Genomic DNA, 24,011 nt, shown 5'->3' with positions numbered 1-24,011 from the left:
TTCCTTCGTAGAAGACAGTCTACATACACGCTTATTCAAGCAGTATATGTATACTGTATATCAATCCTTTCTAGCAAAAGATCATTTCAATATGCCAAAAATGTGAAATATCTAACCGTACAGAAAGAGACTCGCACTAGAAGGTGTTCCAGGAGGAGCCGTAAATATATTACGAGGTAGCAGTACAGACTAATTCGAACAAAAAATTCCATTTGACGTGTGTCCAATTTTTATTGACTACATTGATACAGCTGTTTGACTGTAACCCAAACAAACACTCATATAAGGCGTTAAGAAAAGGGAATTGATTAAGTTCAATGTCCCCCCCCCCCCCCCCCCCGTCTTCAAATAACTTTCGAACATTATTGGCAACAAAACGTGTAGTTCTCCTGAGATCATCTTGACTTTCTTTTTATTACGGCAGCACTATTCATAATACGAACGATCAATTCGTCTCTTTGTTTACTTTGTGTTTGTGGACTTCGCTGTTCAGCCATTCCCACATGCAAAAATCTGAAGGGGTGACTTTCGGGGGCCTGGTTAGCCAAGAAACGATAAGCTTATCTCCTGATCCCATTAATACTGTTTATTGGTGAAACCACATTCACTTGCAACGGTATCAATAATACTTGTAAACACATCGTTGATCCAACAGAAATGCCTTTGGGCAGATACATTTTCAAATGTCAATGTGTTGTGTGGTCTTATTCCTCTTCTTTTTCTTTTCCTTTGCCCGCAGTTACGCTCGTCGGCACGTTAATAATCGCAGCTGGCATTGTTAATAACAACGGGTGGCTGGTTGCCCTTCCTGTCGCCACGCATATCCCCTCCCTCCCCCAGTCCCCTCCCCCTTCTGAGACGGAATTTGTGTACCGCAACTGCTTGTCTCTAGTGCTGTCCATGCAAACGTTTGCAAATCCTGTAACAGAGACGGGAAATGGGTACCAACCCAGTATTCTTGTAGTCGGATGTGGAAAACCTCCTAAAATCACATCAACATCAACTCTGGCCGGGACACCAGCCCTCGAAGTTAATACTCCGGGCGGATTCGATCTGCGGCCGGCGCGTCTTCCTGAATCCCGTAAGCGGCATGCTCACACACTCGGCTGTCCGGGGGTATGTGTTGCGGGCTATTATACACAATCAGTTAATTGAGCCTGTTGTGCTACCACATCGTCTTACAAGGCCTCGTTATTTTTAGACTTTCTTGAAATTTACCTTCCAGAATTACCGTAAGGTGGTACTTTGGGTACACGAACGGGTATTTTCTTCTGGAATGACGAAGTCCTCGCACATTCTAGTCGTCAGCTCATACATCAATTAAACTTAGCATTCCCCGTAAGACAGATCGACAGAAATGGTCACATTTCTTCGACACTAATATCCCCAGACCTTACTTATTTACATTTTTACCTGCAGGGATTGTTGAAAGGGGATGTCTAGAAATAAAAAGTAAACACAAGAGACGAATTGATCGTCCGAATTATGAATAACCTGCCGTCATGAAAGAGCGCCAGGCCGGCCGCGGTGGTCTAGCGGTTCTAGGCGCTGAGTCCGGAGCCGCGCGACTGCTACGGTCGCAGGTTCGAATCCTGCCTCGGGCATGGATGTGTGTGATGTCCTTAGGTTAGTTAGGTTTGAGTAGTTCTAAGTTCTAGGGGACTGATGATCACAGATGTTAAGCCCCATAGTGCTCAGAGCCATTTGAACCATTTGAAAGAGCGCCAAGACGACTCCAGAAGAGCATAATCGGTAGGACCACGGTTGAAGTCCCTGCCTACCCTTATTCTTTCCGCGATTTCCCTAAATCGCTCCAGGCAAATGCCGGGATGGTTCCTCTGAAACGGTGCTGCCGATTTCCTTCCCCGCCCTTCTCTAATACGAGCTTGTCTTCGTCTCTAAGGATTTCGTTGTCGACGGGACGTTAAACAGGAACCTACGTTCGTTCGTTCCTTCCTTCCTTCCGCCTCCGCAGCTGTGCAGTCATCGCGTCTGGCTACCAGGCAGGGGTCCAGGTTCGATCCTCGGCCGGATCGGAGGTTTCAGCCGCTCGGAGACTGGGTATTATGTTGTTGTTGATCATTTCATCATCATCGACGCGCAAGTCGCCGAGGTGGTGTCAAATAAAAAGACTCGCACCAGACGACCGAACAATCCCGGGTGGGGACTCCCGGCCAATAATGCCATATGATCATTTCACTTCATTTCCTTCCTTCTTTCAGAAGAGCACGACGTGCAGTTGCCAAAGCGACAAGAAAGTACATTGAAGTCAGAGGTTTTTTTATTGGAATTAGTGTACATTGTTACCTCCTAAAAATGTACTATTCCTCCTGCCACATAACGTTGCGGAGAGTAAAAACTAATGCGAGAAGCGAAAGGAAGATTCCGAAATGGCTGTCTAGAGTTACCAGGATCGGCAGAATTCGAAATGAGAAAGTATAAGTATGATTAAAAGTTACTGAAATGTTCAAAAAGTCTAGTAGAGAAGACTCTAGTAGCATGAACAGGTCACGAGAAGAGACCCATAGTGACCTTGTGGCCATAGCGCAACTACACTATGTCATCAAAAGTAACCGGACACTCCGAAAGATATACGTTTTTCATATTAGGTGCATTCTGGTGCCACCTACTGCCAGGTACTCCATATCATCGACCTCAGCAGTCATTAGACATCATAAGAGAGCAGAATGGGACGCTCCACGAAACTCACGGACTTCAAACGTGGTCAGGTGATTTGGTGTCACTTATGTCATTCTGTATCGTGTGTAGTGCCCACAGTAAAATTTGGAGGCGGTGGTGTTACGGTGTGGTCGTGTTTTTCATGGAGGCGGCTTGCAACTCTTGTTGTTTTGCGTGGCGCTATCACAGCACAGACCTAAATTGATGTTTTAAACACCTTGCTTCCCACTGTTGAAGGCAATTCGGGGATGGCGACTGCGTCTTTCAACACGACCGAGCACCTGTTCATAATGCACGGCCTGTGCCGGAGTGGTTACACGACAGTAACATCCCTGTAATGGACTGGCCTGCACAGAGTCCTGACCTGAATCCTATAGAACACCTTTGAAATGTTTTCGAACGCCGACTTCGTGCCAGGCCTCACCGACCGAGATCGATACGTCACCTCAGTGCAGCACTCCGTGAAGGATGGGCTACCATTCCCCAAGAAACTTTCCAGCACCTGACTGAACGTATGCCTGCGAGAGTGGAAGCTGTCATCAAGGCTAAGGGTGGGTTCAAAAATGGCTCTGAGCACTATGGGACTTAACTGCTGAGGTCTTAGTCCCCTAGAACTTAGAACTACTTAAACCTAACTAACCTACGGACATCACACACATCCATGCCCGAGGCAGGATTCGAACCTGCGACCGTAGCGGTCGCGCGGTTCCAGACTGTAGCACCTAGAACCGCACGGCCACTCGGGCCGGCGCTTTGGGTGGGCCAACACCGTACTGAATTCCAGCATTACCGATGGAGGGCACCACGAACTTGTAAGTCATTTTCAGCTAGGTGTCCGAATACTTTTGATCACATAGTGTACGAGCGGCCCCACAGCTTACGCGCTACATATTTGTTAATGATTTCTCCCCTCTCCTACAAAAGTACCTCATTGCTTTTTTCTGCACGGATTCAACAAATTTTATTGTTTTTTAATTACGTTTTATAAAAATTATGTATTATTGAGAAATATTACGATTAAAGTAAAAGTGTAGTCAACTCTAGGATCAGTTTTAACGTCACAGTGCTTTCCTGGCCTGGCTCTGTTGGTGACGGTATGCCGTTGCGTTCTTTCGACTTTTGAATTTACTTATCCGGTTACCGGGGAACCTACAGTTTAACGTGGACTTATAGCAACGGTTAAACTTGGAAGTTTCCACAATAACGAACAATGACACAGGTGAAAGAAATGTTCAGTGGCAGATGAAAATTACGTGACTGACCGGCAATCGGCCCCAGACCTTTCTATTCGTAATAGTGGTACTTAACCACCGACCTATCGAGAAATGAGCTATATTAATGAAGAGTATTTTACAGAGCAAATTAATTGTATCACTGCAGTAAATAAAGATCTATGTATAATTCTTCATGACAGCTGTGAATATTGAATTTGATGTTATGTGTGATAAAGAAAACGAAGAACAAATTTTATTCGCTTTACACTACGTCTAGTGTGTGAAAGAAACAGGGGTCTGTAATCGACTGCTGACGACATAGGAATTGAAAATTGTTGTATAAGTATTGACGGATATTTTCTAATGTTTACATGATTAAAAATTCAAAATGTTGAACTCACTATAACATTTGGATGAAAAAATATCAATAGTTTGTTATGAGCCCTAGAGGAAAATATCTCTTTCCAGGAATTGTGTTTTAATTATAATTTTACTCCCCATGCATTAAATTTCAGCAAAGTAAACTAATTGTTTGTCTTTGAATACAGGTTTTTAATGATTTGCCATATTCTGTGGACAAGATAACAAAATTGCATAGTTTTCTTTCATCCACGCTCGATTTTAAATGGTTTTTAATCACTTTAAGGTATTGCAACAACGTACACAAGATGCTATATTCATTGGCATTGTTGTAAATATTCGCAAAGCTGTTAAGATGTTTGGATAAAGAACTTTTAACACGTACTTCAACAAAAAAGAAATTTAAAATATCAAATGAGTCAAAGATTTTTGTCAGCGCTTTCGCCTGGAAGTTCCATGCGGCTACTTTCTCAACTAGCTTTAGTTAGCACTTGGCTCCTGTCTGTGCTCTGGGCCAAGGCCGATCTCACCACCCACTCGGTATGGCCCAGGAAGATGTGGAACGATTGTGTTCGGGAGGTTTGGAGGTATAAAAATTGACAAAGGGTGACACCCTGGAGCTGGTTAAATGGAAGAAATTTCTGAAAAACGGAAACTCTGCGTAAGGTGGGAAAACATACAGCAATAGCAGCAGCGGCGGAAGAAGAAGAAGAAGAAGGAAAAAAGATGAATAAGAAGAGGATAAAAGAGATGGCTTTTTCAGGGCAGTGGTAGTGCTCATCAAAGAATTACAGTGAAATTGTCATGATTAGATGATATAGCAACATGACTTCTTACGACAAGAATACTCATACGATTAGACACAGAGTATGCAAAAGAACTTGCTACTATTCCAGAAGAAACCTTTCGTAGGTCGCTGGAGGAACGAAGCGTTCTTAGTGATTGTAGAAATGCGCTTTCCATAAGGGTCGTCGAACAGACACACACGTCTATAGGCCTAAATCACTTATGTAAGCCTGGTCCGGAATTTTGGAACATTTTCATATTCGCGTATTATGTGTTTTCTGGAGACCTAAAATCTCCTCTCTGTGGATCAACACTGATTCGGCAAACAACGACTGTGTGAAATCCATCTCGCACAGAAGGCTGTTAGTACGGGCGCCTCGGCTGATGCTGTGTTCCTTGACTTCTGCACGCCGTTCGATACGCTTCGGCACTGTCGTTTAATGGACCAAATGTGAGCGTACGGAATATCAGGCAAACATTATTATTAGATTTAAGAGTTCCTACGAAATAGAGCTCAGTATGTTATTCGTAACGGAGATAAATCTTCGGACTCAAGGGAGCCTTCGGGCGTACCTCGAGGGAGTGTTACAGGACCAGTACTGTTACAATATGTATAAATGATGTAGTGGTAACATCGAAAACTCCATAAAGCTGTTCGCGAATAATGCTGTTGTATATAGGGAAGTCGCAATCCAAAAAATTTTCCAAACTGCAGAGGACTTTCATTTAGTGCAGAGATTGGCTGTTGACCCTCAGCTTAAACAATATAACGAACTGAGCATAAATAGTCTGAAAGACTCGTTACCGTATGATTATACGATGACTGAACAGTCGCTACAAGCGGTCACACGCATTAGAGATGTGGGAGCATGCGCGGAACGATCAGATAAAGCTAATCGTAGGGAAGCCAAAGGCCAGAATGAGAATCATTGGAAGAAAGGCAGCTTACAAATCCCTCGCTCCACCGATACTTAAGTATTGCTGTCAGTGTGGGACCGTTACCGGATTAGATAAATAGAAGAAGTAGAGAAAATCTAGAGAAGAGCATCGCTTTTTGTTAGTGGTTCGTTTGGAAAGAGCGAAAGCGTCACCAGTGTGCCCATACAGCTCCAATAGCAGACGCCAGAGGGGCGTTGTACATACCTGAGCGGTTCACTGCTACATCTACATCTACATTTATACTCCGCAAGCCACCCAGCGGTGTGTGGCGGAGGGCACTTTACGTGCCACTGTCATTGCCTCCCTCTCCTGTTCCAGTCGCGTATGGTTCGCGGGAAGAACGACTGCCGGAAAGCCTCCGTGCGCGCTCGAATCTCTCTAATTTTACATTCGTGGTCTCCTCGGGAGAAGCAATATATTCGATACCTCATCCAGAAACGCACCCTCTCGAAACCTGGACAGCAAGCTACACCGCGACGCAGAGCGCCTCTCTTGCAGAGTCTGCCACTTGAGTTTGGTAAACATCTCCGTAACGCTATCACGCTTACCAAATAACCCTGTGACGAAACGCGCCACTCTTCTTTGGATCTTCTCTATCTCCTCTGTCAACCCGACCTGGTACGGATCCCACACTGACGAGCAATACTCAAGTATAGGTCGAACGAGTGAGAGAAGAGTTAACCGATATAATGGTCCCTCCTCCGTATATCTCGGCAAAAGAGCACGACCGTCATGCTACTGAGATTTGAGCTCACTCGGAGGCTTATCAACAATCGTGCCTTCCACGAACCACTCGCATCTGGTATAGGAAAAGTGGGAAGTGATAGCGTTACACCAAGTACTCTCCGCCACACACCCTGGGTTGGCCTGCGTTGTACAGATTATGTGCAGATAATATGCTTGTTAATGAGGGCAGCAACACTAGAACAGAGAACGAGAAGTGAGACAGTACCTTGGGCGCAGAAGGCGAGGCAGATGAGCGCGGCGTGCAGCATGGCTGGTGTCCGTGTGTGCCGCGGATGGTCGGCTGCGCTTACTTAACACGGCGGCCCCCTGCTGTGCACCTGCAAACATGACGCAGCGCCGGCCAACCTCTCACCTCGCCGACCCTCTCCCCACCACACACACACAAATTGATGCCCCTCCATTCCTTACGTCTGCACACCGACACACACACACACACACACACACACACACACACACACACACACGGTTGCAAAATAAATGGTTGCACTCGCGTTATTGTCCGCAGCTGCTGCTGTTCGTCAATATAGTCAAGAAAAATAGTTTGTAGTACGCTAAGTGCTCAGTTACGTACTACCTGCACACAAGTGAAATAAGGAACTATTTGTAGCGAAGTTCTAATAACACTAAATCTACACTACTGGCGATTAAAATTGCTACACCAAGAAGAAATATAGATGATAAACGGATATTCATTGTCGTCGTACAACAGTTTACAAAAATATAGAAAACATTGAACTAACGACAACATCAGGAGACAAGAAGAATCGCATTCCAGTGAAGAGTGTTGCAGCCCACGTCCTAGTCGATGGACCTTGTGTATTTCTTGGATGTTCTCTTAATTTTAGCTTGGATATAAACGATACTTTCTCACATGGAAATGGGTGGTTTACTGTTGCCATAGTGAGAGGTGGTAGTGGAGTTTCTAGTGTACCTGGACTTGAAAGTTTTAATGAAAGAGATGTAATAGCCTATCGCACCTATCATATGTTTGAAATTGCTAATAAAGACTTTGGTAAATCTGCTTATGATTCTACTTCTCCACTTGTATTGTTTACACTTAACAAAAGAAAAAAAAAAGGATACTGGCAGAAGTAAAGCTGTGAGGACCGGGCGTGAGTCGTGCTTCGGTAGCTCAGATGGTAGAGCACTCGCCCGCGAAAGGCAAAGGTCCCGAGTTCGAATCTCGGTCGGGCATACTGTTTTAATCTGCCAGGAAGTTTCATGTGGATGAAAACTGACAGGTCCTCTAAATGGGTGCGAAGTGCATTACAAATCAGGGATTGCTATCCAGGTAGCTTACTGAGTGTTGGGTGCACACAAGGCGTTTTTAGCTAGGGCGACTTACCATCTCGTCCCGATAACATTAGTTGTAGGAGACCCCAGAGTAGTAATGTAAGACTTAGAAGTGCTTCCCCCCCCCTCTCCCCCCCTCCAAATACATGAAATGATAAGAATTTTGGTGATTATCTATCGGAGCATTCACGTGAAAGTTCCAGAGTTTCAAACAGCCCTAAAAGAGCAATGGAGCTGATAATATTAGGTGCAAAAATCTGGAGAAAGGAATTAAAGTTCCACGTGTGAATGTTTTTCAAGAGTCAGTATCAAGGGTGGACTTGTGTCTTCTGTCGACCATCAGACTCATTCCCAGATGTAATCCAAAACCTTACAGAAACTCTCGGCTCACTAATATGCATATTCCCCAATCACACTGTCGTCATTGAAGGAGATTTTAACCATCTGTCAAACGCTTGGAATAATTACAGTTTTGTAAGTTGTCGACGTAACAAGACATCATGTGAAATAAATCTAAATACTTTCTCTGAAAACTAATTGGAACAAATAGCACAAATATCATGAGCTCTTTGAGAATTTCCATATTGGAACTGTTATCTCTGACCATGACACAGTTTTAGCAACAATTATTACTAAAATGCAAAGGGAAACAAAAACAATCACAAGGAGTTACATGTTCAGGTTGCTGGATAAAGAGGTGGTCATGTCATATCCCAAAGGGGACCTCAAATCGTTTGCCTCTGGGCAGGATCATGTAGAAGAAGGCTAAGAACTGAAGGAATGCGTCACCAAGCACTGGATAGATAGAAAAACAAGATGGATGTATTGTAGTAAGACAGTTCATGTTGAGAGAGTGCTCTCCTTCGTATACAGTCAAAGTAAAGAAACTTTTAATGAAACAGAAACTACTGCGTAATTGGTGTAGAACAAATCATAACACTACAGACATGAGATGCTGAATGAAACACGTTGGCTCTCAAAAGGAGGAGGCATGAAGTCGTCAATTACTTCCATAGCAGAATCTTATTGAATGATTCCTCACTAAAACCAAAACAATTCTGATCATACTTACAGGCTGTCAAAAGCATCAGAGTTGGTGTTCTGATACTCAAGGTTGACTGAGCAACCTGATGTGTCCGCCGAAGGCAGTGCAGGAAAAATAACCAGGTATACAATGAATATGAAGAGTACTGTAACACACACAAACTATCTTCTTTGATGGGAAATAGTATAGAACACAATGATTAAAAACAAATAACTTCTTGAATATTGAAAGAACAATAATAATATTTGAAGACTGAAGGCCTTAAAATGTCACGGTAAATTGAAAGTTCCAAAATCCAATACATATGCACGTAGCACGCCACAGTCAACGTCCAGAAGGAATGTGCAAAAGGTGCAAAAGTTAAGTCCGCCATATTGCTGATGAAAACCAAAGACAAATATCACAAAGTCCAGTCGCTGGTTTCGGCACTGGAGGCCATGTGTCTTTGGTGTAGAGGCCACGAAGGGTGTAGGTCCATAGCTGTCAGCTCCTGGAGGCGAAAGTCGACTTGGATGGCTTCGTGGAAGATAAAAGGTCCAAGGGGCGAGAGTTAACTCACGTCAACTCTCACTGGCGTTGGCACTGTTGTAGTGTGCGGAGTAGCTGAGGACCCCTCCAGGAACCTAGCTACAGTCTGTTACAGAGTGGTGTCCAGGATGGTCATTATGGAGGACTCTGCTTCTGGAACAAACACTGATGCTCAGTGAGGTAAAAATTTGTTAATGTGTGTATGGCATGCTGTGCCATCTTGAAGCGTCACCCCAGCCGTGGCTTGGCCCAGAAAATTGGAACTGACTACAGGAAACCAATGCTGGCAGCCTTTTGTGAAGACACCACACAGGATAAGGGAGAAACTGTCGCAGTTGGACTACTGACATAAGGGGTATGCGCTGGTGGGACGGAAACAGATCATTGTAACCAGTGTGGTATGCTGTCGAATTTTTCTGCTGGGATTGACTCATCCTAGGGAGTGGAACAATAAGGAGACAGAAAGAGCATAGGGCCTCAGCCAAAGCATGATGGTGATGGAGCTTGGACAACCAGCTAGGTGCTTGATGACCACAACTTCCCAGTGCCCGACATGCAATCCAGGCTAGACATGCTGCTGGAGGGCCACTGGGATCACGACCCTGGCATGGGCGTTGTTAACCTGGAGCAGGAGCACATCATATGGGTGGAGAGCATGTTCTGATGATATGAGTAGGCCAGGACCCCCAGGTGTCACAGATGCTTGCGGTCTGGTTGCCATCTGCGTCTTACCAAGCAAAGCATCTCGTGGAGCACTGGATGCTTGACATTATGACATGTGACGGGTTTAGCGTCCAATGGAAGGTTGGCCATAGATACTGCAGTGGCCAAGAAAACCTCAGGAGTTGCATAAAAGACAGAGTCCTGGCCCAGGGGCAAATGTGAGAGGAAGTCTGCGTGAGTGTGTTGGGTTGCTCAACAGTGCTGAAAGTCACAATTATAACTTGAAAGAAACAAGGCCCACTGCTGAATGCAGCTTGCTATTTTGGTCAGGTTATTTGCCAACAGTTTGAAAAGAGGGAGTAAGGGCATGAAATGGCGGCTATAGACAAAGCCATGAAACTTTTTTAAGCCAAATATGATTGATAGGGTTTCTTTTTCTACTTGACTGTAGTTATGATATGCAGCAGACAGTGTCTTAGACACAAACGCGACTGGTCGCTCCACCCCATCAATTACATGTTAGGAGATTGTCCCTAATCTATAGTCTCATCATCAGCTACCAAGATTAGGGTGTTGGTGAGGTCATATACCATGATGCACGTAGGTGAAGGAGGGCCTGTTTGAACTCCTGGACGGCTTTATCATGTGGTGTGGTCCATTGCCAGCAAATGTTTTTGCTTGAGAGGCAATAAAGACAGAATTTGTCTTTATTGCATTTGTGGTTGGCCTATTGGAGGACTGTGAACATTGTGTGCAGGTTGTTAGCCAAGTTGTGTTTGTCCTTTGCCTGCGAAAAGAATATAATGTAAATAATTCAGCCTGCCTAGCATACTGCAGGTGAGGTGCTCGAGGTAGCGCTGAAAAACGGTTAGACTGATACAATCCAAAAGGAGTATTCATCACAAAGAAGCATCTGGAATCATTGGTCAACGGAAGCTGGAGATATTCATTTTGATAAACATTTTTCCACCTGTGAAGTGGGTCATTATGTCCTATATCTTGAGAACAGGATAAGGATCTAAGACAGTGTGGGCATTATTGGTTACCTTGAAGTCTCTGCAAATGAACAATGCGCCATTTGTTTTATCTGTGATGACAATGGGGCAACAGGAGTGAAAATACTTTCATCCTGCAACCGCTGTAGCTCCAGACGAAATTCGTCTCTTAGTAAGAAGGGAACATTTCTGGCTTTGCAGAAATTTGGCGTGGCTGATAGGAGAAGAGCCATAAGTGCCTTGAAATCTTTGATACGTGAGGAGGAATGCATGAACACTGAGCTAGCCTTGGAAAAGAGATCTCTCAGTGACTTGACAGTTGGCGCAGTCACGTATTTATAAGCCAAGAACGTTGAACAGATCCAGACCCAAGAGACTGATGGCTCCAGGAGCCTCAAAGTCCAAAATCCTGGCTGTTACGGTGACTGAATCGTACGGAACTTGGGCTGTAAATTTTCCATTGACTCTAATGCTTTAACTATGCAGCGGAGTGTCCATAGGTTGAAGGGGACGGGACCCAATGCGTTAATAGGATTACCAATCTATGATGGTCACGGAGGGCCCCATGTATCTGCGGCTTGATGGGTAAGTTGTTGATGGCTACTGTGAGCGTTAGACTTTCCTCTGAGTAATACTTGAATGTTGCTCATCAGTATGGGATCTATACTGGATAGGACTGTTAGAGGAAATAGAGAAGATCCATAGACGAGCTGCGCGATTCGTTACAGGTTCGTGCAATAAGCACGAAAGCATCGCCGTGATGATCAACCAACTCCAGAGGCAGACGCTGCAAGAGAGGAATTCGCCATCACGGTGTGGCTCATTGTTAAAGTTCTGAGAGCGTACGTCCTAAGAAGATGCAAAAAATATATGTCTTCCTCATACACATATCTCGCGAAAATGGTTCAAATGGCTCTGAGCACTATGGAACTTTATATCTGAGGTCATCAGTCCCCTAGGAACTACTTAAATCTAACTAACCTAAGGACATCACACACATCCATGCCCGAGGCAGGATTCGAACCTGTGACTGTAGCGGTCGCGCAGTACCAGACTGAAACGCATAGAACCGCTCGACCACAACGGCCGGCTTCTCGAGGAAAGACCATGAAGATAAAACTGGAGAGGTTCGAGCCTACCCAGAGGCTTACCAGCAATCGTTCTTCCCGCGAACTGTTCGTGACTGGATTAGGAATGAGGGGAAGTGACAGTGGTACACAAAGTACTCCTTGTCATACATCACAATATGACTTCCAGAGTATAGATGTGGATGTAGATACAGAGTCAGGAATCACAGACAGAGAACAGCTACAACCCATCATCCACCCCTGCGTCCGATGGAACCATACTTGCACAGTTGACATACGTTTTTGACCACTGCTTGGCACACTTCAGCCCTATGTCCAGATTTCATACAAGGGATGCACTTAGCGAGCTGGTACTGGCAGTGGCTTCTCTGATAACTAATTAAACACTGGCTGGAGGTAGGGAGTTGTTGAGGGTGGCGACTGGGTGCTGAGTCCTTTTCTATATTGTGTGATTACGTGACTGGAGCTGAGGGCAGCGTGTTGGTCAGGCGGCGAGCTCTTGTGATGGTTCCTGCATGGTGGCTGATGATCTGAGAGACTGTTGAAAATATCTGATAATGGGGAGACATATTTCTATGGAAGGGTCCTTCAATTTAAGGAGATTCCTGCGTACACCTTCATCGGGAGCATGCACGTGAATCGTGTCCCAGACCAAGGGAGCCACATATGATTGCCTACACCGAAGATTACCGCATTGGGAACGATAGTCACAAAATAAACCCGGGAGAAGGACGATCCGTTGGTGGTCAGGCAGTCCATTACGTTTATGGCAGCTGAAATACTTGTAGCATGCTGCTGCCACATGCACATGAGAGTCAAAGTATTGTAACAAAGTGGACTTCAACCTCTCCTAGGGTAGAGTAGGGAAACCACTTCCGGGATGTTGCAGATGCTGCTAAATTTCTGGGTCCACGTGTGTCAGATAGAAGGCACACTGTTGAGTATCACCTGTGATGCTATGGTCTTAGAAGTGCTGTTCCATGCATATGTTTTAGTTCGCCCATGGCCCAACCATCTTGTTGAGCTGCTGGAGAGGCGGGGCAGTTTATGGCGGGTCATGGCCCATCGAACATAGGCCGGTGTGAGGTGGAGCGTACACCATTAAGTTAAGTAGTGGTTTTGACTTTGGTACATATGTACTGTTTGTGTTTTCTTTTCTTTTTAGTTTATAAATGTATAGTATGGTGTTCTTTTAATCATTGACAAAGGTCTTCTTAGGCACTTGTGGGTTTTATTGTTGTTCTGAAGAAGGTGTAGTTATCTACATCGAAACCTGGGTTAACACTTAAGACTAGGTGCTTTTTTCGCAGTCGAGGCGGGTTTTTAGTTTTTTAATATCCACTGCAAGTACTATGACAGTTAAGCAGAAGGTGAGAAAACTTGGATTTCATGGTCGAGTGGCTGCTCATAAGCCACACATCACGCCGGTAAATGCCAAACTACGCGTCGCTTGGTATAAGGAGCGAAAACGTTGGATGATTGAACAGTGGAAAAGCGTTGTGTGGAGTGACGAGTCACGGTACACAACGTGGTGATCCGATGGCAGGGTGTGGGTATGGCCAATACCCGGTGAACATCTGCCAGTGTAGTGCCAACAGTAAAATTCGGAGGCGGTGGTGTTATGGTGTGGTTGTGTTTTTCATGGAGGGGGCTTGCAACCCTTGTTGTTTTGCGTAGCGCTATCACAGCACAGACATACATTGATGTTTTAAACACCTTCTTGCTTCCCACTGTTGAAGGGCAATTCGGGGATGGCGATTGCATCTCTCGACACGATCGAGGAACTGTTCGAAGCGGGACTAATCACTGAAGCTAATTCTTCCCCAGTCAATAAGATTCCAGGCACCGATGGAGTGGTCGACTCGGGTGCCATTTCTTTTCATAGAAGGACCCCTCCAATTGTCATCCACGACACCCTTAAAGCACAGCGGTACGTTGGAAATATTCTATGCACCGTTTCGTTGCCCTTCATGGGCTTACATTTCAGCAACATAATGCCTGCCCACACATGGTGAGAGTTTCTGCTGCTTGTCTTAGTGCTCCCCAAACCCTTCATTGACCAACAAGATAGCCAGATCTCCCCCATGTTGAGAACGTTTGGAGCATTATGGGCAGGACTCTACAGTCAGCTCGGGATTTTGACGATCTATCGCGCCAGTTCGACAGAATGTGGCATGATATCCCTCAGGAAGACATCCAGCAACTTTATCAATCAATGCCAACTGCTTGGATAAGGGCCAGAGCTGGAGCAACACGTCATTGACTTGCTCATTTTGTGAAGCTCTTTCTCTTGAATAAACAATCTAATTTTTCTGAAGTTGCACCCATTTGTTTGATTGTACACATGCGTCACATCTACCGATTTCCGTCACATTCGAATAATACCTTCGTCGTGAGTCGGCTTTTTTTTGTCTTAGAGCATATAAATGGATGAGAGCATTGCTGGAAACACTGTTGCACCATAGCTGACGTCAACAAGGTTTCGCAACTTCACAATAATGGGAGCTGTTCTAAGCAAAGCGGACTTGGATTTATGCAGCATGAGTCAGAAGGCATATTTATACGCTTCTCAGATGCAATAAACTATATGCTAGGGACTGAACTAAGGGGAGGAACATCGAACTTCTATTCACTGCAGTATTTTCCTAAGGGCAAGAAATAATGTAATATTGCAGTGCAGATACTGTGAAGTTTGTCCTAATAAGTGCCTAGCAGAATCATTTTATTTTTATTGTGAGAAAAAGAAAGTTAGGCTGAAAGGGTACAGTACCGCCCGACATTGAAAATAGGTACAACATTCTTCGTTATTCTTGTCAGTATAACATATTTTTTCTAATAATAACTCAATTTAAATTAATACAACGAAGCCGGATACCAGTGTGGGAAAGAATGACAATTTATTTATTTAATTGATCACATGTGCACTTCCACAAAATAAATCCCTACATCCAGTTTGGTGAGATCTGTGAAATGAATGAATGTATGGCCGTCTGCTAACCGCAGATAGTGAATGTGAATACATGATCATCTTTGAGACGGTCATTTGGTCATCTTTGGTGGAACCAAAGAGATGAAATTTACCTGAGCTTTGAGTGCCTGAAATGTGGCTGACCAATACGGTAACCTGGTGCGCCCCCACCTCGACAGAGGTGCGAGATGACCTGAAGAACGGCCATGTTTCAGCACTCTGCCGCTGGATCTAGTGTTGGTAAGACCTGTCTTAGGTGTGCTCCATAAAAACAAAAGAGTGGAGACATGGTATGCATGTGAAACACTTAAGAGTAGTTTGGAATAATAATTTCTCTATTTCAGGAACTTTTGTGGGGAGAATTAAATGTCAGGCAGGTAATATAAAGGGGATCGTAGTTATCTTCGGAAGTGACCAACGGTCACAATGAAACCACATGTAGCAATAAGTTGAAATACTTCCGAGTGCTTAAGTTAAGCTGAATTACTAGCGTGTGTACTATAAGTTGGAAATATTTAAGAAATGGCGTGTGCAGGACTTGACATTAGAGACGAGTACTTCCACGTGGTGAGTACTGTGTGAGTCTCAATCTGTGTATGAGACAAAGGATAAAGAGAAGTACTCGTCCATGGTATCAGTTGAGGACTCGCGTGTGTGATGAATATGTTCTTAATATTACTTTGCGTGTTATGTTTCCGTGTGACGCTTGATTCAAACTATAATACTCTGAGGTGCATATATCCTCCAGAGTTCGTAGTAGGAAAGAAAAGTTACGAAGTGGGGCAGTGTCGTGTGAAACTGGGATGAATTTTAATTGAAGTGGGAAAGCTGAAAGTGATGTGATTATAACGTTGTGACTAATCCTTGTTTCGTATTGTATGTTGCCAGTGTGATGTATTTCATGAAATTTAAGTATGTGTGGTTGGCATGGGAGAGTAACAAGATAGTTTTAGAGGCAGTGGATTATGCATGTTCCTTTTTGTACCACTCGATGTGGAGGAAAGTTTCGTGATGATGGGTTTGAGTGTCGAAGTGTGAGATATAGCAAAAGATCCACCATCCTATCCAGAAAGTGCACTGTAGCGTTAAATACACTCCTGGAAATGGAAAAAAGAACACATTGACACCGGTGTGTCAGACCCACCACACTTGCTCCGGACACTGCGAGAGGGCTATACAAGCAATGATCACACGCACGGCACAGCGGACACACCAGGAACCGCGGTGTTGGCCGTCGAATGGCGCTAGCTGCGCAGCATTTGTGCACCGCCGCCGTCAGTGTCAGCCAGTTTGCCGTGGCATACGGAGCTCCATCGCAGTCTTTAACACTGGTAGCATGCCGCGACAGCGTGGACGTGAACCGTATGTGCAGTTGACGGACTTTGAGCGAGGGCGTATAGTGGGCATGCGGGAGGCCGGGTGGACGTACCGCCGAATTGCTCAACACGTGGGGCGTGAGGTCTCCACAGTACATCGATGTTGTCGCCAGTGGTCGGCGGAAGGTGCACGTGCCCGTCGACCTGGGACCGGACCGCAGCGACGCACGGATGCACGCCAAGACCGTAGGATCCTACGCAGTGCCGTAGAGGACCGCACCGCCACTTCCCAGCAAATTAGGGACACTGTTGCTCCTGGGGTATCGGCGAGGACCATTCGCAACCGTCTCCATGAAGCTGGGCTACGGTCCCGCACACCGTTAGGCCGTCTTCCGCTCACGCCCCAACATCGTGCAGCCCGCATCCAGTGGTGTCGCGACAGGCGTGAATGGAGGGACGAATGGAGACGTGTCGTCTTCAGCAATGAGAGTCGCTTCTGCCTTGGTGCCAATGATGGTCGTATGCGTGTTTGGCGCCGTGCAGGTGAGCGCCACAATCAGGACTGCATACGACCGAGGCACACAGGGCCAACACCCGGCATCATGGTGTGGGGAGCGATCTCCTACACTGGCCGTACACCACTGGTGATCGTCGAGGGGACACTGAATAGTGCACGGTACATCCAAACCGTCATCGAACCCATCGTTCTACCATTCCTAGACCGGCAAGGGAACTTGCTGTTCCAACAGGACAATGCACGTCCGCATGTATCCCGTGCCACCCAACGTGCTCTAGAAGGTGTAAGTCAACTATCCTGGCCAGCAAGATCTCCGGATCTGTCCCCCATTGAGCATGTTTGGGACTGGATGAAGCGTCGTCTCACGCGGTCTGCACGTCCAGCACGAACGCTGGTCCAACTGAGGCGCCAGGTGGAAATGGCATGGCAAGCCGTTCCACAGGACTACATCCAGCATCTCTACGATCGTCTCCATGGGAGAATAGCAGCCTGCATTGCTGCGAAAGGTGGATATACACTGTACTAGTGCCGACATTGTGCATGCTCTGTAGCCTGTGTCTATGTGCCTGTGGTTCTGTCAGTGTGATCATGTGATGTATCTGACCCCAGGAATGTGTCAATAAAGTTTCCCCTTCCTGGGACAATGAATTCACGGTGTTCTTGTTTCAATTTCCAGGAGTGTAATTACGAGACCATAAGATAGAGAATCACCAATGTAAAGCCATGCCCACTGGGCGGAATTTCTCATGTGTTATTGTTGTAGGTTATAGAATTTGTGTGTTTAGGTTATAGAATTTATCGGAATAAATAAGATAGTGAAAAGAAAAAGATTGGTGGCCTTTTCCTTCGAATTGTATGTTGTCATGATGTCCAGAATTTATAATGTGTGTGCCATTCATATTCAGTGCGATGGCCACGTGTTGATCAAAGCCGTTGAATAAGAACGAAAATGTGGTATTGCCAGTGCGTAGTGAACAATCACAGTTGTGTAAATTTTTAATAGTCAGATGTGCGTTATCCGTTTCCGTTGGTTAATATTCAAACAGGCGAATAATTTGTAACTTAATTGTAAGTACTAACGCTCATGTTACTTGATAAATAAAAAATGAATCCACTCGCTTGGCAGACCACTCATCTTGCAGGCCTGACTGCTTGATGCCACAGGATGAGCAAGGCATGTGGGTGCCTCTCAATGCGAAAGAAACTGATATGAATGTGTTTATTTAAATACACTTTTGCAGCAAAATATGAAGGTTTTAAAAGTGTACTGATATTTTATTCGCACATCATAGAAATAAAATCTCAGATTGTTGCACCTGCAGTCGAAGTACAAGTGCAGCCAGAAATCATGTACCTACTGAGGTGCACAAGGCACGCCTTTAAATTTTTATTCGATTGTATTTTCCGGAAGCTTTACAGTCTTGAGTGTCAATACATTTGCTCTCTGACTGTTAAAGCCATTAAAATGAAACGTCGTACATGTGGTTAAGATATGATGCAAAATGCTGTGCGAAAAATATTTTCTGAAGTAGTTTTAAACTGATTTACTTCCCTAATTTGAGTAAATCTGAGTAAATTGTTTTTCGGGAACCTGATTTTTTAAAAATATAACGTTCAAAATAATATCAGTGTTGATTTCATATTGGCTTGCCTGTGTATAAAATTTGACCAAATTTATCTTTATGTAGTTCATATGTACTTCCCTGCTAGCCTTAAATACCTCACACAGTATAATTATTGAAAAAGTAAAACTGCACAGCAACATACCAGCTCTTTTCTGGCGCTTTTTTGTAGACACATTTAGATTATTTTGTTTCGGAGAGTTGGCAACGCTCTGGTTATGTTTTTCAGTAGGTGCTCTTTTTCAGTTGTCACTCTAGTGTAATTGACATCCATGAACCACAAAACTCATAATATGAACAAGCTGTTAGAATTGAAACGTCTTCGTGGCTTTGAAGAATTTAAAGTGACAAATGATAGAGGCGTTCTCTTCATTCCATCTCATCCTGTCTTCAGAAAATTATTGGATACCAGGATCGAATTAAAGGAGACCATAATGATATTCTTACTTTCGTTAGAAACACCTTAATTTTGGAATGTTTCGTTGACGAAAATGACAACTACAGAAAAGACGAGTCCTAGAAGATTTTTGGTTCATCGTCCAATAGAGACAATGTGACCTTCTGTTATCAGCAGAAAACTGGGCTACCATCAAACGAGAAACATGGAAAGTTTTCAAGATTAGAAATAGGGAAATGGACCGATTTACTAGCTGATAAAATTCATGAACCTCAGAAATTATTCAGTGTGTCTCATCTTTCAAATACATGAAAGCAAACGAAAGTTCAAGTTCCAAATACTTCTTGAAGATCAAAGGGAGATGTACAGTATGCGGAGCCACTTTCGAAAGTATTGCTCCGAAAAAAAAACAAAGAAGAACCACAGTATTTTTCTGAAATGCGAAATTCTTCAGAAGTATTCAAATTTTGCACAGAGAACTCTGGAACTATGACATGTCTATGAAGAACTTTGAAAAAAAGAAGTATATTTCTTGAAAGTCGAGTGCCAACTTCACCAGTAGTGAAAATGTGTTCCTCATTGTTGGAGGTATCTCATAAACTATTATGTGCACAAAAAATTTCATTAAGGTTTTCTCTGGAACTGTTGCGGAGCTATTCAAATTTGTGATCATAAATTTTTTTTCTCAAACCGGCAAATGGTTCAAATGGCTCTGAGCACTATGCGACTAAACTTCTGTGGTCATCAGTCGCCTAGAACGTAGAACTAATTAAACCTAACTAACCTAAGGATATCACACACATCCATGCCCGAGGCAGGATTCGAACCTGCGACCGTGGCGGACGCTCGGTTCCAGACTGTAGCGCCCAGAACCGCACGGCCACTCTGGCCGGCCTCAAACCGGCAAATAATTTTTTCACGAAATGAATATTTTCCCGAGTACTATAGCTTTCTTCGTGAAATTCTGCAGAACTATTCAAATTTAATACGGATGCCTCTAGAACTACAGCATATCTGTCAATAACTCTGAAACAATGTACATTTCTCGAAAGTCTGTTGCCAACTTCGCCAGATCCCAGCATCCGGCCACAGTGGAAGGAGGTCTTTCTTCGACCTGGAGCTGATGGGCCAATATTTAGCCAATCCTCCTAAATGGATTATAACCAGAGCCTACTTGGCTGGCTTACAGGGGCAGTAATTTTCCCGTGATAACCAGTGTTTCCCTTATCCATGCAAAAAGAGTTCCTAAGTACTGCCACAACGCAGCACCTTACAGAGGCGCTGTAATCAGAAGCAACAAATGGTCAATGTGAATCCTGCATTCTACTCCTGATTCAGATCATCTGGAAGGCTTAAATGTAAAATAATTCCGTGGAGCGGCTTTGGGACTCGCGAAATCGAGGAATCGCTCTGCGGCGTTCGTAGGGCTGAGGTAGCAAATCGCGGCTCTTTGGGCCGGAGTTTATGTTTCTCAATTATTATAATTTCGGAAGTCTGCAGCTAGTTATCCTGTTTGATCAGTGTGTTTACTTTTCCAGTACTGAAACCATACAAAGCAGTCGAAAGTGTGTTCCTGTGCGGGCCGTCGAATTCCGTTTAGGCACTTTCCCGTTTTTCTAGGCGAGTGTTACATATTAGTGTGCGTAGATTTGTTCGGCATAAACAAGCCTCAGAGTATAAAGTGGAGCCGTTAGCTAGCTGCAGGTGTCGCTGGATAAAGGTGTCAGAGTTGGGTAAGATTAATCCGTGTCAATAAATTTCATTAGTTTCCATGAAAATTTGATAGTGATAACTTTGTGTGATTCTTTCCGTACTGACTTTGAAGTGTTCTTTTGTACTGTTGTTGTGTTTATCGGCGAGAGCTGCCAGTTGGAAGGAGGGTGTGTACTGAACTCTTAGCGGTGAACCTTTCAAACCCAACTGTCAGACCTCGGAATCTTTCCTGGGAGTTGTTGGATAGCTACAACGTTTTTTACTACCGTAAACCGGGCTTACTTGGATCCAGTTTTTACACATTTCTGATACATGTTCTTGTAAAACCATAATTATAAAAGACTAGTACTGGTAAATGAATTGTCTTAATCAACAACTTCTTTACCTCCTATTTGTGACAGTTATTACCTTATTTGTGCAATTCACGATTTTAAAAAGACAAAGCAAAATTGGGTTCAAGTAGCCCTTAGGTTGGGTTACTTGAACCAATATTCTACTTTCCTATGCAGATGCGTCATAAAAATTCCTGTGGTTCAAGTATGACTAGGGTCTTTAAGTAACACTTAGATAGGCATTTACAAAATAATTTTATTCGGAAAATTCTTTTAACAACACAATAAAACACTAGAAAAGTAGGGTTGTGAAACAAATTACTGAACCATAAACGACTTTAAACATGATCTTTCACTGTTGGAATAAAAATGAGGCCCTTTTGGAAAGATTTGGAGGATTAATCTTCTTCTTAATTACGCACCCTTTATAATGTAGATTGTCTTTTCATTCAGGCCACTTCCAGAATTTTTTCGTTTGTTGCATACACTCGACGAAAGCTCCGTTGTCGTCTGTGCTTTTCACATTGACAGGAAGTTCAATATTCTCCCATAAAACGATTAAAAATTGCCTGCTTCCTATGTCTGTTTACGACTACTCTCTTTTGAACCACTGTCTTTTTTTTTTGATTGGCGACTCCATGGCGTGTTGTGTGCACCACGACCAAATAGTGGATAGAATTGGAAGGAAAATCAGCATTGGCCGTATTTTGTTGTTTGAGTTTATGTGATCGCTCTAAGCTTGTGGTTATAGCTTGATACCAGTGCCTACCAATTTTAGTCGTATATTACAGCACTGAGGATGGTCACTAAGTGACCGAAAATCGATTTTGCTGACAATAAAACAGCAAAATACGGCCAAAGCTGATTTTCCTTCCAATTCTATCCACTGTCTTTTTTCTTCTTACTTTTTGCACTGTGCACCTTAGCTTGTTCGTCCATAGACCTCCTGGTAGATGGCAGATAAAGGTCCTCAAGTCACATGCTTCATCCTCACTGCTAGGAGAACTGAATCATTTTCTCCTGATGATTGGAGGCTGATATCATCAGCATATTCTAATGTTAACTTACTGTCGTCTTATGGTTGACCTAATGACTTTGGGAACTACGTCGAATATTTCAATAAACCGGCATTTGAAGCGGCTTAAATCACTTTAACATTTTGGCTATAAGTAACCTCCCCCTAGCGTCCAAGTAAACCTGATTTACAGTAATGACTTGGAAGTTGTGAGAAGTTTAAATCAGCCTCCCGGATCAAAGAAAGGCTAACGACCCATAGTTATACTGATTTTACATATGTACCAGAGCAGAGAATTAATACGGGCTAGTCAATAAACATTTCCGGTTTATCCCGTAGTTTGTCTCACGCGCCGCACATCGCTACGAGTGCGTGGTTTCCGGCCGCGACTGCGAGTATAATTCCGCGCGACGCTGAGGAAGCTCCGACAACGGACGACAGGAAAGATTCAGCGAGCGTTCTAATTTCTAACAGCTGGCCTCCACTGTCTCGGGGAAGCGTGTGCCAAATTCGGTTGTGCTTGAAGTAATTCACCTGTCACCTCTAACAAACTTGAAACCATGGGCGGTCTGCTATAGTCGTAACCACTATTTACCTGTGATGTCACCAGAATTTTAATAATTATCGCCTCCAATATCGCTTCGTCTTATTTTTTTAATGGAGTGCTATTAAGTAGGTGTGTTACAAGCGGTAGTGATAGAGCAAAATAAATTTTCTCTTACCTGAATTTTCATGATCTTGTCTGTTTGAAGGCCGTGCATCAATAATCAGTGACACTGTATCGATCAGCATACTACACGCTGATGCGGCTCAGATTGAAGCTCTCCCATATTTATTTTGGAAAACAGCCTGTTAAAAGTAATTGTTATTAACTGATCGGCAGAAGAGTAGTGCACGGTGCTAGTTTCAGTCCTCTCAAAGGCACGTCCATTAATTACGTGAGGGGTTTTCTTTAAAATTTGGATCCTCCCTTCCCCTTGGTGACATGTTGTGGGACACCCACTCCCTCCCCCTCACATGAGGTTTACCCGCAATTTGTTTAAAGTTTTTAAACATTGATTAAAACAGTTTAATAAAACCACATTTTATTTATAAAGCCTATTAAGTAGTGTTTTCATCACGTGATTAAAAACGCCTTATTTTAAACATGCCAACTCTGAGTAGTATTCAGACGGATGGACAGACAGAGACAGAGATTGATAAACAGGCTACATGAAAATAGTATTAACCATTCTGACGGATCCCTAGAAAACTGACCTTTTATTGGTATATTATATACATTAAATGTCACTCAACCTTTACTTACACTGCAGATGAAAGACAACGTTGTTTGTATCTTCCTTTGAACTGTATGAATCTCTTCATTTATCTCTTCTTTTATATGATCTCTAAGAGAATTCGTTCCAAAAATGATCAACTACTTGCTCGCACTCGTGTTTCGACTTGTCCACATACCGCTTAACATACGCATTGTAAATGTTTTGGTACAAATTCGTGCTGAGCGCAATAACATTGGCTTTCTGCACTCATTAGCCAGAACATTATGACCACCTACCTAATAACCGGTGTGTCCACTTGTGGCACGAATAACAGCGGCGACACGTCGTGGCATGCAAGCAATGAGGCCTTGGTATGCCGCTGGAGGGAGTTGGTACCACACCTGCACACACAAGTCACCTAATTCTCGTAAATTCCGAGGAGGGGGACTATGAACTCTGACAGCACGTTCAATCACATCCCAGATGTATTCGATCGGGTTCAGATGTAGCGAGTTAGGGGACCACCACATCAACT

The 24,011-nt window shown here is 43.9% G+C and overlaps 2 protein-coding genes across 2 annotated transcripts in view; one reads left to right on the top strand and one right to left on the bottom strand.

Annotated features, from left to right (window-relative positions):
* Positions 1-7,037, bottom strand: part of LOC126470449 (protein obstructor-E-like) — a 95,228-nt gene extending 88,191 nt beyond the window's left edge. Inside the window, exon 1 of the mRNA XM_050098290.1 lies at positions 6,931-7,037. Within this exon, the coding sequence (XP_049954247.1) occupies positions 6,931-6,973 (43 nt within the window). The 5' untranslated portion in view covers positions 6,974-7,037. The remainder of the gene's footprint in view (positions 1-6,930) is intronic.
* LOC126470448 (zinc finger protein 84-like) overlaps positions 1-24,011 on the top strand; it is a 306,629-nt gene that overhangs the window by 181,118 nt on the left and 101,500 nt on the right. The window lies entirely within an intron of this gene.

The sequence above is a fragment of the Schistocerca serialis genome, chromosome 3 (assembly GCF_023864345.2).
Source record: "Schistocerca serialis cubense isolate TAMUIC-IGC-003099 chromosome 3, iqSchSeri2.2, whole genome shotgun sequence".
Lineage (NCBI taxonomy): Eukaryota > Metazoa > Arthropoda > Insecta > Orthoptera > Acrididae > Schistocerca > Schistocerca serialis.
The sequence above is the reverse complement of the archived record's forward strand: the minus strand, read 5'-3'. Positions and strand labels throughout refer to the sequence as shown.